A 16,482-nucleotide genomic window follows, 5' to 3' on the forward strand; every position below is an offset into this window, starting at 1 on the left:
GATCAGGCCTTTATGAGTTGTATGCTTGTTTTTGGTGTGATTCAGACCCTGCTGCAGCCAAATATACTAGCAGGGCTGCCAGGCAACTGGTATTGTTTAATAGGGAAATAAATATGGCAGCCTCCATATTCTCCTCACTTCAGTTGTCCTTTAAAGATCGTAATGCTCCAGGGGTGTGTATGAAATCTGGCTCCAACACCACCACCAACTGAATATACAGCTACTTTCCATAGATGCACTGTATGGGAATCTGAGCCTGAGGCTTCCAGCACCAGCTCTGACATTGTCAAGATGGAGACAGTTTTCTGAAAGTTAATTTGATCCTTCATTCACTGATTGGTTACTCTTCCTTCTGGCATCCTGGTGCTGCTGCATTGAGAAGGCACTACTGAGCCGCTGCTATGAGGAGACATAGGAAGGCACTTTATTTGTACACCTGGGTCTTCAAAACTGAATCGTTTCATTGGAACACTTGGCCCTCTCAGATTAGCAATGTTTTACCGAGAGTAGAAATCTGTATTAAAGGAAACAAACAAAGGAGAAAAGGAAGCTGGCAATGCTAATCTTTTAAAATAATTATTTTCTAGCTGTAAGGCTCGGTTCCCACTTGCAAGGAAAAAGTGCAATGAAACTGAACAAACAGATCCAATGCAAGACCTATTAGTCTGCTTCCACTTGTATTTAAAAACTTACAGCAAACAGATTGACCTGCTGCGTTTTTTGGGATAGCGGGTGCATTTCCCATAGAGTCCTATTGGTGGAATCACATCCACCCCAGACGCGAACATAACAAGAAAACAGATCAGAGGTGAACTACCGTAGTTTGTGAGCTGAACGACGCAAGTGCGATCCAAGCTTTAACCATTTCAGCCCGCGGGTTGTTTTCACCTTATGGACAAGAGGAATTTTCACATTTCAGCGCTCCTACCATTCACTCCCCAATAACTTATTTACTACTTATCACAACGAAATGATCTATAAGTTGTTTTTTCCCCGCCACCAATTAGGCTGTCTTTGGGTGGTACATTATACTAAGAATTATTTTATTCTAAATGCATTTGGGAATAATAAGAATATAATGGGGGAAAAAAATCATTATTTCTCAGCTTTTGGCCATTATAGTTTCAAAATAAAACATTCTACTATGGATAAAAGCCTCATTTTATTTGCCCATTTGTCCCAGTTATTGTAACGTTTAAATTATATATCTAGTACAAATGTATGTTGACAATATTTTATATTTAAATAATGGTGCATTTTTTCAGTTTTACATTCATCACTCATTACAAGCCCATAATTTAATAATAATATACCCTCTTGACAAACATATTAAAACATTTTACCCCCTAAAGTCTGTAGGTGTAATTTTACTATTTGGCCACAAGAGCTCCTCACGCATTATTTCATATTGCGTACAATAAGTAGGCAAATAGAAAGTAATACATGCCTGCGTTACTTCGGAAGTGACGCAGGCGTCTCATTGATGCCGGCGATCACGTGGACCTAGAGAGGAAATTAATGAATGGGAACTTTGTTTTCATTCGTTCATCTAACAATCGTCAGCAGAATTATTTATTTAAAGTATTATCTGACCAATTAGTAGCTTGATGACTTATTATTATGGTTGCCTAGATGACCATTTAAGAATGAGCACTGTTTTTGAACAAAAGCAGTGATCATTCTCGTCAGACAAGTACGGAATGGCTCAGGGGACTTCTGTCCCACCACTTCTGTCTGCCACCAATCCCCCATCACCGGGACCATAGCAATCGTGGACCTCCGCCCACACAATTGCGCGCACAGCCCAGCAGACTGCATGGAAGTGAGCCTCACGCCCCGTGGCAGCAGCAGCTCCAGACGTGCGCATGAAACTCACTTCCGTGTGGCAGTAATGGTTAAGCTGCTTTTTTTTTTCGTACGCTGGTTCCCACATTTGGTGTATGAGGTCAGACACCTGCTCTGCACTCTCATACTCTATCAGTGATACAGATGGTAAAAAAGAGAGATCAGCATGATGTTGTAAATTAGCAATGGTAGCTTCCACATTTCGATCTCACCACATTTCCTTCAATACTTATGTACCGTAATACATAGACAAGTCACAGTAGAAGCAATTACAATTAATAATTACAATTTTAAAGAGTCACCTCTATCCTAACCTGATTAGCCAGTTTTGGGTGGACGATAACATATAATTTCTGACTTTGAATTTCCTCCACAGTTGTGGTCAGAACACTATAGAGCTCTCCCTTTTAATGTCACCTTGGCAGTATTTCAGGTGAGAAATGAAATGTCATAGCACTTTTCTACTGTTGAACTCCAAGTACTTTAGAAAGCATATTCTTAGTAGGCCACCCAGGAGTGTTGAGTCTCAATCAAGGTCTCCTTTTTGTCTCCAGCCAAAACCCCGATCTCCTATGCCAAAGTTGGTGTCTATAACCAGTACACTGTCCAGTCCCACTGGAGGGCTTGTACAATATATACAGAAGGGTAGATTTGGTCACAGAAAAGCAATCAAGGGATTGCATGCTTACTTTATACATTCAGGCCCATATGCAATTCACTCTTTCACCTGACTTTTCTCTTAGGAGATAATTTTTCATCTTCGATTTAAAATAACTTTTCATCACTTTTCAACTAAAAAAGTACCAAAAAGTAGGTGAAAAGATACTATCAAAATTTTTGTTGAGTATTTTCTTGCTTTCTGGTGGCTTAAAAGGCATTTTATTGACAAGTTTAAAAATATCACCCAGGAGAAAACTCAGGTGAAAAAGTGAATTGCATATGGCCCTCAGTCTGGGGTAAGCCATTAAAAGTAAGACTTTACTTACACATGACTACAGGGTAAGTTATCTGCTCTACTATTCACTACTGACTTTTAGTTACACAGGAAAGTACATTGGCAATCATTTATAAAATAGACTCAACGGAAATTAAGAAATAATTCTGTTCAGTCTAATGCTGGGCATACACGAGTCGACCCGGAGGCTCGATAAGCCGCCGGATCGACTCCCGCCGCGTCCCCGCGAGCGACCGGATCGATTCCCGCTCGCGGGGTATAGATCCGGCGGGTCATCGGACCTGTCGGAAATGATCAATCGAGCCATCAGCGGCTCGATTGATAAGGACGCATCGGCCCGTGTATGCCCAGCATTAGTGACCAGATAAAAGCAGGAAGTTTTAAATCAACATGATACAACTTATTGGCTAGCTTAAAAGAAAAAGAGTAAGATTCCAGATAATCAGCCTTCTTCAGACTCAATTCCTGTATGCACACAGTCTGTAAAAGGCCCATTAGCTAAGAGCTTAATATTTTTTTTATAGGGGACCTGAATGCAGAACTTAATCCCAGCTCTAAAAGCAACAGCATTATAACCTTTACAGAAGAACATTTCTTTGTAACAGCTGATACAAATCCTGCAATAAATCTGCAGTTTGTCTACTTCCTGCTTTCAAGGAAGCAGACATATCGTTAACATCCGGTATTAACAAATGAGCTCTCTGCCATGGCATTCAGCTGACACAGCTAAGGGATCAAACTACAAATTATGCTTAGTCACAAATGAGGGGGAGTTAAACTAAACTCTAAATACATACCGGGTGCAATATAACTTTTGTTGTGTGAATACTTCATCCTACTAACTACTGAATCTGAGAGAGCCTAAGCGCTTTGAGTCCTATGGGAGAAAAGCGCTATAGAAATGTTATTGTATTGTATTGTATTGTATTTCTCTCTGTTTTCCTTCTATCCATCCAGTGCAAGAGTTTAGGTCCACTTTAAGCTAGGCGATAAATGCTATCATCCCGATTCAAACCCCCCCCCCCCCCCCCCCTGCTTTTACTGATGCCTAAGGGCCTATTTCCACTAATTCTGCAACAGTTTTTCTGCATCTAGATTTCTGGATGTGGCTATTTAGTGCCTGTTTCCACTACACGCGGATTATGGATGCAGAAAAACTGACTCCAATCCAATGAATGCCTATGGGCCTGTTTCCACTAAACGCGATTTTCAGATTACTGCATCATGCATTGTTTCCCATACAATGAACACGTTAGTGGAAACAGGCACATAGGCATTAATTGAAGTCAGTTTTTCTGCATCCAGAATCCGCGTGTAGTGGAAACAGGCCCTAACAGTACAATATTCTGCAGGCCAGATGTATTCTGTTCTTACTATGCAGCATGGAGTTGGTTGTTATGGGCAACGCAGATAGATCTTACTTCAGAATACATGGACATTTGTTTGCAGGTTTCACTGTCTAAATGCCTTTCATGTAAAATGAGACTAAAAAAAACTATGAACGTGTTGAGCAATATTTTATGTATTTATTTACTTATGTACAATACATAGAGAGATGGGAGGAGAGGCTGCATCAGCTGCCAATAGAAACACTTCTCTGTGCTCTAACAGACCAGTTGGTACCACTCCAGTCTGCCCTGGACTCTGCTGCTCAACTCAACCATCTCTATTGCGGTTGTTCCACAGATGCTGTTCCTGTTACATCTTGGTATTACTGTGATTACTGTGCTGTCTCATCTATGGGAGTTGTCTTCCTGCAAACAACAGTAATTATAAGTAAACTGGATTTGTAATTGAGGTATCCATCTAATAAATCACAGTATGGCCAGTTATCTTTCAGAAATTCAGAAGGAATGTACTCACTTTGGCATGTCGGTTTAAGCAGGAGTCAGGTGTGGTTCTGTCAATGCACAGTGCCAGTACATAGGATCTCTTTACAACGTATTAGGTATGTGATTTCCGTTGCTAGTAGTCTGAGACCTCCCTTAAACAGCCTAATATCTGCACGGGATGCTGCCATTTGAGCATCACCTGCACCATTAAAGCTTAGAGATTGATGAAGTAATTACAAACATTTTCAAGTTACAAATCTGCTCATGAATAGAGATGGTCAATGAGGTGCTAATTATACTAGCTTGCAAACAAATTTAACGCAAATTGTACACCGCTTGGAAATGGGCCAATCAGAATCATCCGTAAGTGCATCCGAGTGGCCCAACACACACACAACACACACACAGGAAAGTGGGAACAGTGATGTACTGTCTACCAGAAAGCACATCACAGTGCATCACAGTATACACATGTACTGGAAAATGTACTGGAATGCATATAGTGTGAACAGACCTTGACGTCTGATACAAATACCTTTGTAGGCTGTAGCAATGAAGCATTCTCCAGTATGACAGATATATAAAACATACAATATGCTTGCTGTAAAATAATAATTGTGCTTCCTGTCTATACTTTGCCAGAATATTAACGCACATATGAAAAAGTATACCAAAGTATATCAGACCAGGAAGCCTAGAAGCCTGAAGGCACATTGTTGATATAGACACTCCTGATGCTCTCTCCAGCTGGTACAGGATACAAGCTAGGCAGACACAACTTGGTAGACTCTTTCTGCTGCCATGTATGTAAAGCCTGCTGTCAAGTCTACAAAGTGCCGCCCCTTAGTGGCCAGAGGAAACAACAATGCTCCTTCCAGGCTGCCTGACCCCCAGTCCTGGACTACTACCAGCAGTGAGGGGGGCCATTATAGATAAAGGCATTTATACATTCCTCTAGACATTAAAGCCCAGTTCCAAGAAGAAACAATTTGAATAGTTACTTCTTACAATATTTTGGGAGCAGTTATTGTTGCCTGTGTCTCATTACTTCCTATCTCTGAGACCTTGACCCCCCCCCCCCCCCCCCTGGCGGTCTGATTCTTTCTGGATTTTAGGGTCTAAAAGCGGTGCTTTTTTTTGCAGGATTTTAGACCCCAATACCAGGGGGGATCACATTGCAGAGAGATCTGAAGCGGGCCCCAGCACTTACTCATCTTCCTGGGATCCAGCGCTGCAGTTCTCCCTCCATCCTCCGGGTGGCGATGTAACCCTGTAGTGAGATCGCCGTCTGTGGTCATGACGACAAATGGCGATCTCACCCGAGGGATGTAGAGACTCGGAGGACAGGAAGGAGAATGGCTGCCGGTGTCTGGCTCACCCAGGATGTGAGTGAAGACACCCGCTGCGCATAAAGCTCTGCACAGTCCTGCCGGCGGCTACCACAAGTCACCCTCTGGGTTACCGCTCCTGGCTTGTTTTTTTCACCCAGAGCCTGCCTCGTGATAACCGACAAGGAGGTTAATGGAGCTTTACAGATTTAATCTACACAACAATGGTTATCTCAAGCACAGGAAATAATGATCAGTGCTAAAAACGAGTCAGTGATTCTAAAGCCTGGTACACACCATGCAATTTCCCATTAAGTAGACCAGTCGAATCGATTATTTCCAACAGGTCCAATCTGATTTCCGATCATTTATCTGATCAATTTTCCAATCACTTCTGTACAAAATCAATCAGAAGAACAACCAGAAATCATATTGGACCCGTCAGAAATAATCAATTCGACCAATCTTTCTGATAGGAAATTGCATGGGGCATACCAGGCATAAGCCTCTGTTTCCACTTGTAGCCAGATCACATGCAGACAGTGGAGCGGACATTGTAGTGTCCACTTCGATGGTCTACCATGGTCCGGCTGGAGTCCGGGATAGATGCGCTCCCCCATAGGCTATATGGGGGAACGCATTCGCTGTGTGGGATTATCACGGACTGCACAGAAGTGCGGACCACTTACTGCACAGGATTTGCGGATCCATTGCAGTGTGACAAGTGCGAACGACTACCATTTATAAAATAGGAGCCGTTCACTCGATAAGCAGAGTGCGGACAAAAAATTTCCATATTCCACTCTAGTGGGAACCAAGCCTCACTCTTCCTTTTCTACAAATACGGTCTATCTGTTGTTATCTGTGTCACTCTAGACCAGTGATCTGCAAACTTGGCTCTCCAGCTGTTAAGAAACTACAAGTCCCACAATGCATTTGCCTTTATGAACCATGACTGTGGCTGTCTGACTCCCACAATGCATTGTGGGACTTGTAGTTTCTTAACAGCTGGAGAGTCAAGTTTGCAGATCACTGCTCTAGACACCATTTCTCCATTTCTGTCTAGAGAGAAATAATGATCTGTCTCAAAGACACAGGACCACGATAACATTTAAAAGAGGTTCTAGCTCCTTTCCACTCTATTCAAAACTAAAATCAAAATTTTTATGGAACTGGGCTCTCTCTTGAAGTGCAATATATCAAGGTAGCCTCCTCTGAAAATCTGGACCGATTAAACACGGCTGATGAACAGGCGCATGTGGCAGAGCGCTACAAATGGTCCTGGCTGTTATGCTCTATCGTTGTCTAAGTGCACCACTGTGCTCTCCTTCCGGGATTTCTCAGCATGAAACACCAGCAGGTGACTGCGCAGAGTGTCATCTGGTCCGGTCTGAATAAGTGATGGATCATTATCCTGTAAAGAAACACCAGATAAAACTTGAGAACATTTCTATAGCCACTATTTGAATTATACAGATTGCATGCGGAGAGGACTGTTGCTGTTCCCCCAATGCAAGTCAGCAGACAGAACGCTAACAGACTGATACTGAAAACAATATACACTGTACAAGGACATTTCATCAATGTAGGTACAAGGAAAATTAGAGCAAAGTTCGGAAAATTTGGCAGAGCAACCAATTAGATATCTTATTCAAACAGCTGAACTCAGCATGCCCCAACTCTGGCATGTGTATAGTTATTTGCCTCGTCCTTTCTATTCCTCATATCTGTCCCTGACAACAGATGCCAGGGCTACAACCTGACACAACACCCAGGAGTCCATTATACCTTGCAGGGTGTATAGCTGAAACCAGGGTTTGAGGTTTAAAGCTACATACATAAAGTAAATATTTTACAATGTTTACCTATCACTTTGGGCAGCAGTTCCAGCACTGGCACAAAAGTTCCAATCCCTGTGGGTGACCGTAACAGTGTGTGTGTATACATACCATAAGTCTTGATATGGATATTGGCCAGTTTTCTCCTGATTTTTGCTTGCCATGACCTTGGCCTGTATACAATCATCTTAATTGCGGCCTGCCTTGACCTGAACCTGATGACATCTATTATTCTGCTTGCTGTTGCTGTAGCATGCACCCGTTCCAGCTGCTGTCACTAGTTGACAGCCTCAGTATAGCTGTAAAAGGAGGGTAGGGGAGGCAGTGGATACACAGCTCTGTATTAAATGTAACCTTTAATTGTATCCATTAAAAAATCTAATGCCATGGTCATAAAATTAACTTAGCCATGCTAGCCACAAGCTCACAGGGTGCAAAGGCAGCAAAGCGTAGAGATGGGCCGAACTATTCGCCCGGCGAATAGTTTGCAGCGAACAAGTGCCCCAGGCGAACATATAGGGTGTTCGATTCGCCCCCTATACATTATAATGGAGCCAAACTTTGACCCCTCACCCCAGAGTCAGTAGACACATAGCAGCTAATCAACCATCCCTCCCACCTGCACCGACTCCCCCCCATCAGAAAGCCAGCACAGCAGCCATTTTGCAGGCAGTATTTGGCTTCTGTGCTAGGCAGATCAGGGATAGTGTGCTGCTGAGAGGGTGGGCGTTAGATAGGCCTGTGCTCTGTGTCCTGAGTGCTGATTCTTGCTGCTACCACATTGTCCCGAATAGCTAAGTCGTTCTTAGGGCTGTTACATCGTTTCTCTTGCTATTGTATTTATTTTATTGCTGCTCTGTGTCCAGTACACAGTTAGCTGTTGGAGACAGGTCTGCTGGTCCTAGTAGTGCACCTACCATAACACAATAATCCTTCACCACCACTATTGGCATCTAGTATCCCCTACTGCACCCTGTATCATGCCTCTCCAACTTAACTGTCATTGAACTACCTCAGCCTGACCATAGAGGCTGGAAATCCACGATTGCCTGCACTCCCACGATTGTGCGGACAAACACAATGACCACTACACACCACTACACAAAGATTGCCACTGAGAGGACTAACATTTATGTCCTGGAGGTGTCAACTAGTAAAAACAAAGATATGCACACCTGATGCAATCACTAAAGGTATTTGCAGTTGTTTGCAGACTGCAGTGTGTTAAACGCTGCGTTTTATTTGTCAGTGTGAAGCCGGCGTAACCCTTACACTACCTTATGGACGTATACACACGCCGGACATTTTAAAGCACAGTTCCCCATCCCTGTCCTCAAGGCCCACCAACAGTACATGTTTTGTAGAAAACCACAAACATGCACAGGTTAGATAATTAACATCTCAGCAGAGCTGATTAACCACCTCTGTGGATTTCCACAAAACATGCACTGTTGGTGGGCCTTGAGGACAGGGTTGGGGAACACTGCATTTAAAGCACTTTATTCCACCAATTTAGGATTGTAATGTGATGTCTACCCTAACAGATAAAAACACGCATAAATTACATAATTTTTGGTGGGACTTTTGCCATAGATCACCCTCTGCCATGCCCCCATCCGAGTGTTAGACCCCTTGAAACAACTTTTTCATCACTTTTGTGGCCATAAACAGTCCCTGTAGGTTTTAGAATATGCCTGCCCTTTGAAGTATGCGGAGATTCGCCTGTCTGCGAATCTTTGCGGAGATTCGCGTTAGCGAATCTTAAATTTGATGTTCGGCCCATCTCTAGCACAGAGGAAAAAGGCTAATTTTGTCATTAAAAAGTCTAATGATCACTAAGCATCAAGTTTCATGATCCAGACACATCATTGTCTCACTAAATATTTATGATTGTCACCCCGTTTACTGAAAAAAAACTTGTTTTTAAGTCATCACAATCGCAAATGGCAGGGATCTCTTTATTCTTTATGCTGTTTTCTGACATGATCTTTTAATTTTGCTGCCCCCTTGCCTGCCTTAACGGACCTACAGTGTTCAACAAGCCATTCTTCCATCTGATCAACAGTTTTCCCAACATATATATATATATATATATATATATATATATATATATATATATATATATATATATATATATATAGTCACATGCACAGGTAATGGTGTAAACCACATAGTTCATCCTCTGAATAATCAGTTGCCCAATTCAATAATAATCCGGAATCTTGAAAACATACAACAAATTCAGTGACTACACTATAAATTACTATCCCTTTTTAAATTACTAAAAAAAACAAACGTTTGCTTTCTTAAAACAGAAAGAATTTGCGATAATTCAGGTTGGAGTGAGCTTGAGACGTCTCCCAGTGCAACACTGCTGAATATATGCAAATTAACCATTGTTACCCTTAGAAGCACACCTCCAGAACCGCTGGAATGCAATGATGTGTCAGCTTGTTAATTTGTGCAGAGCCAGAATAATCCAACATGCATACAGACTGTTTAAGATTGTTTGATTCGCATCAGTACATGGCATGGATTAATTTGGCTCTATGCAGTAGGGCTTGTAAATTACAGTTCTGTGTACTGCAAGATGCACGCCTCATTAGGTGATCCTGAAAATTCTTTCATTTACTAAAAGAAATGCAAGTGGTTTACATTGCTATACACACACAGTTTTCTTATTTTGCCTTAGAAAGAGTATCTGTCATAGATGTGTACTGTACATACAGTGGAGGAAATAATTATTTGACCCCTCACTGATTTTGTAAGTTTGTCCAATGATAAAGAAATGAAAAGTCTCAGAACAGTATCATTTCAATGGTAGGTTTATTTTAACAGTGGCAGATAGCACATCAAAAGGAAAATCGAAAAAATAACCTTAAATAAAAGATAGCAACTGATTTGCATATCATTGAGTGAAATAAGTTTTTGAACCCCTACCAACCATTAAGAGTTCTTTCTTCCACAGAGTGGTTAGACACTTCTACTCAATTAGTCACCCTCATTAAGGACACCTGTCTTAACTAGTCACCTGTATAAAAGACACCTGTCCACAGAATCAATCAATCAAGCAGACTCCAAACTCTCCAACATGGGAAAGACCAAAGAGCTGTCCAAGGATGTCAGAGACAAAATTATAGACCTGCACAAGGCTGGAATGGGCTACAAAACCATTAGCAAGAAGCTGGGAGAGAAGGTGACAACTGTTGGTGCGATTGTTCGAAAATGGAAGGAGCACAAAATGACCATCAATCGACCTCGCTCTGGGGCTCCACGCAAGATCTCACCTCGTGGGGTGTCAATGGTTCTGAGAAAGGTGAAAAAGCATCCTAGAACTACACGGGAGGAGTTAGTGAATGACCTCAAATTAGCAGGGACCACAGTCACCAAGAAAACCATTGGAAACACATTACACCGCAATGGATTAAAATCCTGCAGGGCTCGCAAGGTCCCCCTGCTCAAGAAGGCACATGTGCAGGCCTGTCTGAAGTTTGCCAATGAACACCTGAATGATTCTGTGAGTGACTGGGAGAAGGTGCTGTGGTCTGATGAGACCAAAATAGAGCTCTTTGGCATTAACTCAACTCGCTGTGTTTGGAGGAAGAAAAATGCTGCCTATGACCCCCAAAACACCGTCCCCACCGTCAAGCATGGGGGTGGAAGCATTTTGCTTTGGGGGTGTTTTTCTGCTAAGGGCACAGGACAACTTAATCGCTAATACAGGAAAATGGACGGAGCCATGTATCGTGAAATCCTGAACGACAACCTCCTTCCCTCTGCAAGGAAACTGAAAATGGGTCGTGGATGGGTGTTCCAGCACGACAATGACCCAAAACATACAGCAAAGGCAACAAAGGAGTGGCTCAAGAAGAAGCACATTAAGGTCATGGAGTGGCCTAGTCAGTCTCCGGACCTTAATCCAATAGAAAACCTATGGAGGGAGCTCAAGCTCAGAGTTGCACAGAGACAGCCTCGAAACCTTAGGGATTTAGAGATGATCTGCAAAGAGGAGTGGACCAACATTCCTCCTAAAATGTGTGCAAACTTGGTCATCAATTACAAGAAACATTTGACCTCTGTGCTTGCAAACAAGGGCTTTTCCACTAAGTATTAAGTCTTTTATTGTTAGAGGGTTCAAAAACTTATTTCACTCAATGAAATGCAAATCAGTTGCTATCTTTTATTTAAGGTTATTTTTTCGATTTTCCTTTTGATGTGCTATCTGCCACTGTTAAAATAAACCTACCATTGGAATGATACTGTTCTGAGACTTTTCATTTCTTTGTCATTGGACAAACTTACAAAATCAGTGAGGGGTCAAATAATTATTTCCTCCACTGTAGATTGCATGAAAAGGCCATTTTAATCTGCCCTATATAGGTACATGTGTGGAAAATATTTCTAATTCTGTCGCCATAAGCTTCATGCTGCAAAGTGTTTTCCTCTCGCCAGCCCCTACATGTTTGAGGGGGCACAACCTGTGCACCAACCCCTAGAAACCATCATGCCATGCAGATTGCACAGTTGAAGCCAGGGCTGGGCATACAGGTGATTGGTGCTTTTTTGCCACGTCAATTACTGAAGATCATCAGCTTAGTTAAACTGTCACTCAGTTTTTTTGTAGGGTGTGAAAATATAAGCACTCAGCTGTGAAGAAGTTAGAAGTGGGATAGAGAGACAAGCAGAAGTCAGTAGATGCAACTGCAGCAATTACCAGATGATGGCTTGCACCAAATAATGCAAAATACCCCCCTCCCCCCCAAAAAACCCCATTTGATCATGTAACATAGTTGACTATTATCAATAGCACACTGCAACATACTTACTGCAACAGCAGAGATGAAGGCATCCATGAGGAAGTAATCAGAACCTTCATGACCTCCTAGGAATGGAGGGATAAATGCAGCCTTCCTTACATTGTGCGTGGTTTGCTTAGATGTTGCAAAATCAAACACTTCAATGGTTTTGCCTCCATGACAGCGCAACTCCCCCTACAGAAAAACATTGGAGAGTGTTAGCATCAGAAAGATCACCATTAATAGGATTAGAAGTAGGCGGATTCAGATATCTTAAAAGAAAATATGAAAGGAGTATTGAGGCTGCCATTTCTGACATAGTGAACATTTTTGATTGCCTGTCTAACAATGTACATGCAATAGAGGCGCAAGGAAAAATGGGTGCCAGGTAATACCAATATTAGAATAATCTGTAATTTTACCAATCTACTATCCCCAAAAGGAGAATATTGATTATTTACTGCTTTTCTATAATCCTGGATAGTAGAATATCAGTAATTACACAGATATTCTACTATTGCCCTCTGTACCCCGATTATCACACTAACCCTCCCCTATCTATGCCTAACACTACTGTCCCCTCACCTACTACTAACACTAACCTCCCATTATCTGTTCCTAACACTAACCTTCCCCCACCAACTCCTAACACTAACATCCCCTACCTACTCCTAACATTAACAGCAAACTCTGCAATTATCCTCCTCAGCCAGCCCAATAATCAAAAAGGCCTGCGTTTGGCTACAAATCGCAACTGCGGGTCCTGTAGCATTTTTGCAATTTTTTCGACGCTATTGCATTCACGTCAATTACAGGCAAATTGCAATTACTCTGGGATTTGGCACTAAAAATCACGGTACTCGCGATTCCGGAAATCAAAGTGATTTCAGGAATTGTAAACACCGCTACTGTGTGTCCTGGGCCTAATGGTAGATGTGCGGCACAGCAAAGAGAAGGTGTGGCCACAACAGGTGGTGAAAAGGAGTGCATGCTGTAGGCACTGCAATAATGTGCACTACTCCTTTTACACGGATTAGATTACTGCATCACAAGCATCACTGCTCCTCATCCCACTGTGTCACACATTCGACCCCCCCCCCCAAGTAATGGAGTCACTATTAGACCATTGGTGGTGGGAGAAGTGATGAGGCAAGTGCAGGTGCCCCGGTCACAACAGCCTTTTTATGACCCAAGATGCTTGGGCCTTGATTCACTAACCGGCATTAAGCCGGTTAGTGTGCCTTATCACTTAGTGGCCACAAACTACAGCGCTAACCTTATCTGAGGTTAGTGTGCCTTATCTGAACTTAGTGCCCCTTAAGTAGCTTTGTGCACACTAAAAGATGCACAAAGCTACATTGCGCACTGCACCGTCGCATCGCGTTGCACCGTGAGCAAAGATTACGCTGTGCGCGGTGCAGTGCGCGATGTAGCTTTGTGCATCTTTTAGTGTGCACAAAGCTACTTAAGGGGCACTAAGTTCAGATAAGGCACACTAACCTCAGATAAGGCACACTAACCTCAGATAAGGCACACTAACCTCAGATAAGGCACATTAGCCGGCTTAGCGCCGGAAAACTCTTTTTTACTCGGTTAGTGAGTCAAGCCCTTGATCTCCTCCAGTGTGGGCATGCGACCTGTAACCATCAGCTTTCACCAACATGAGACATGCCTTCAGAAGATACCCTGGGTTCCTTTCTAACCACTAAGGCTAGTACAGGACTTGCAGTTGGTTTGATCTTTGATATTTGACCTCTTCTGGGTAGAGGTGACAATGGTCGTGAATATCTCTCAATTGAACTTCATCAATAGTCAGGCAGTTTGAGTACAAACTCTTTAGAGAAGGTCTTGTAAACTTTTCCAGTTTTATGGGCATCAACAACTTGTTCTGAGGTCCTCAGGCACCACCTTTGGTTTGAACCAGGATACACATCCACAATTTTATTGTGTGTGTGTGATCAGGTTTTGCTGGATCCACAATCTTCAAATCAGACAGGGACTCCTACTCAAAGCCGACTGACATCCCATTATCTGAAAACACCACACTCTGATCTTGCCCTCAAATTATACAATAAACCAAAGCGTTCTCTTCCTTTTACCACATGCAGGTATGTTATTGGATCATTTTCAATAAATACATAACCAGATACAATTTTTGTTTCATTTGTTTTCAAAATCTACTTTTAGAATTTCACTTGGTGATTCAGGGCTCTTTGTGCTTCTTTTAAATACTTTTGTTGGTGTTATATGTTACCAGAAGCACATTATTGTGTGTGTTCCTTCAGCAACAAAGTAATTTACACAAATAATCACTTACAGACTCTAATGATGTAAGGTGCAATAGTTCACACACAGCAACAGACAAAAACACTTCGACAGAAACTGTGTTTTCCTCTAAAGCTAATAATCATTTATTTAACACAAGCTGTTGAAGTAAGAGCGTAGGCAGAATTTCCTATGAGAGGCAAGGCAAAATCTAGTACCCCCATACTTTGTTACAGCTTTTTATATCCACCCCCTACCCTTCTCCATAGTGCAGGGCTCCCCAACCTTTTTCGGCCTGGGGACCGCTTTCCAGTCCAAACATTTCTGGACATCCAGGGGAGGAGGGTTGGTCGGGTTTAGGGGGGGGGGGAGGGGGGGTTGTCAGCAAATTGTATTGGGCAGGAAACAGGGCTATGGTGCGGGCGTATGGAAAACCATTGAAACTAGTAAAATATTGCACAGATTTGCAATAGGCAAACGTACCTGCCTTCTATCATCAGTGGACTTGCTCCACGCTCTCCCTAGTGCTCCCCACTCCGCTCCCTCGTCACACTCCTGTTAGGCCAGGAAATGACTTTATAGCCATGGCTACACACAGTGCTATGAGGTGTCAGGACATTTAGTCACGTGCAACAGACGCTGTGCTTTTGCGGCTAATAAAAACAAAACCCCCTAACACTAGAGAATATAAATGATGTGCCATATGGCGGGGATGCATACAGTAATACAGGGAGTCCCTGAGATACAATGAACCTACTGATCCTGTCGCATTTGGTTGCACACCCCCTTCCTGCACTACCCCAACTTAGGCCTGGTGCACACCAGAGGAGTTTTTCTGAGCGTTTTGAGTTTTTAAATCTGCTGCTAATGTTATCCTATATGTCTGTGCACACTGGAGCAATGAGGTTTTGTAAAAAAAAAAACCATAGCATTACATTGGGAAGAGCTTTTGAAACCTCTAAAAGCTCTTCCCAATGTAATGCTATGGGTTTTTTTTACAAAACCTCATTGCTCCAGTGTGCACAGACACATAGGATAACATTAGCAGCAGATTTAAAAACTCAAAATGCTCAGAAAAACTCCTCTGGTGTGCACCAGGCCATAGGCCCAGTGCACACCAAAACCGCTAGCAGATCCGCAATATGCTAGCTGTTTTGGGAGCTGATTTCAGAGCGATTCTAGGTATGTTTAGAGAGGTTTTCTAAACATACCTAGCGGTTTTGGGTGCGTTTTTGTGTAGCAGATTACACATATTGTTACAGTAAAAGCTGTTACTGAACAGCTACTGTAACAAAAATGCCTGGCAAACCGCTCTGAACTAGCGTTTTTCAGAGCGGTTTGCGTTTTTCCTATACTTTACATTGAGGACGAAACGCTTCCGAAAACCGCAAACGCGCAGCAGGAGGCGCGTTTGCGGCTTGGCAAAAACCGCAAACCGCCGGTGTGCACCATCCCATTGCAATACATTAGACAAGCGTTTTTATAGGCGGATGCGGCCGGCGGATCGCTCCAAAAACCGCTCGGTGTGCACTGGGCCTTAGTGTGTAAATGCAGAGTATAGCGACGTGTAGATCTTTAAAAAACGCTGACGCAATGTCGTGGCGTGCATGCGTATTTTAACAA

General features: G+C 42.7%; 1 protein-coding gene and 1 long non-coding RNA gene across 2 annotated transcripts in view; both read right to left on the reverse strand.

The window, feature by feature from the left end:
• Positions 1 to 4,304: 4,304 nt before the first annotated feature.
• Positions 4,305 to 5,708, reverse strand: LOC137521347 (uncharacterized). The gene is made up of 2 exons (XR_011022103.1): positions 4,664 to 5,708; positions 4,305 to 4,554 (listed from the first exon to the last, which is right to left on the reverse strand). It is a non-coding gene; the product is annotated as an uncharacterized lncRNA (long non-coding RNA).
• Positions 5,709 to 7,102: 1,394 nt separating this feature from the next.
• LOC137521345 (2,7-anhydro-N-acetylneuraminate hydratase-like) overlaps positions 7,103 to 16,482 on the reverse strand; it is a 272,083-nt gene continuing 262,703 nt past the window's right edge. The window contains exons 14-15 of the mRNA XM_068240474.1: positions 12,625 to 12,789; positions 7,103 to 7,374 (exon numbers count right to left, since the gene is read on the reverse strand). Of these exons, the coding sequence (XP_068096575.1) occupies positions 7,249 to 7,374; positions 12,625 to 12,789 (291 nt within the window). The 3' untranslated portion in view covers positions 7,103 to 7,248. The remainder of the gene's footprint in view (positions 7,375 to 12,624; positions 12,790 to 16,482) is intronic.

This window comes from Hyperolius riggenbachi, chromosome 6 (assembly GCF_040937935.1).
Source record: "Hyperolius riggenbachi isolate aHypRig1 chromosome 6, aHypRig1.pri, whole genome shotgun sequence".
Classification (NCBI taxonomy): domain Eukaryota; kingdom Metazoa; phylum Chordata; class Amphibia; order Anura; family Hyperoliidae; genus Hyperolius; species Hyperolius riggenbachi.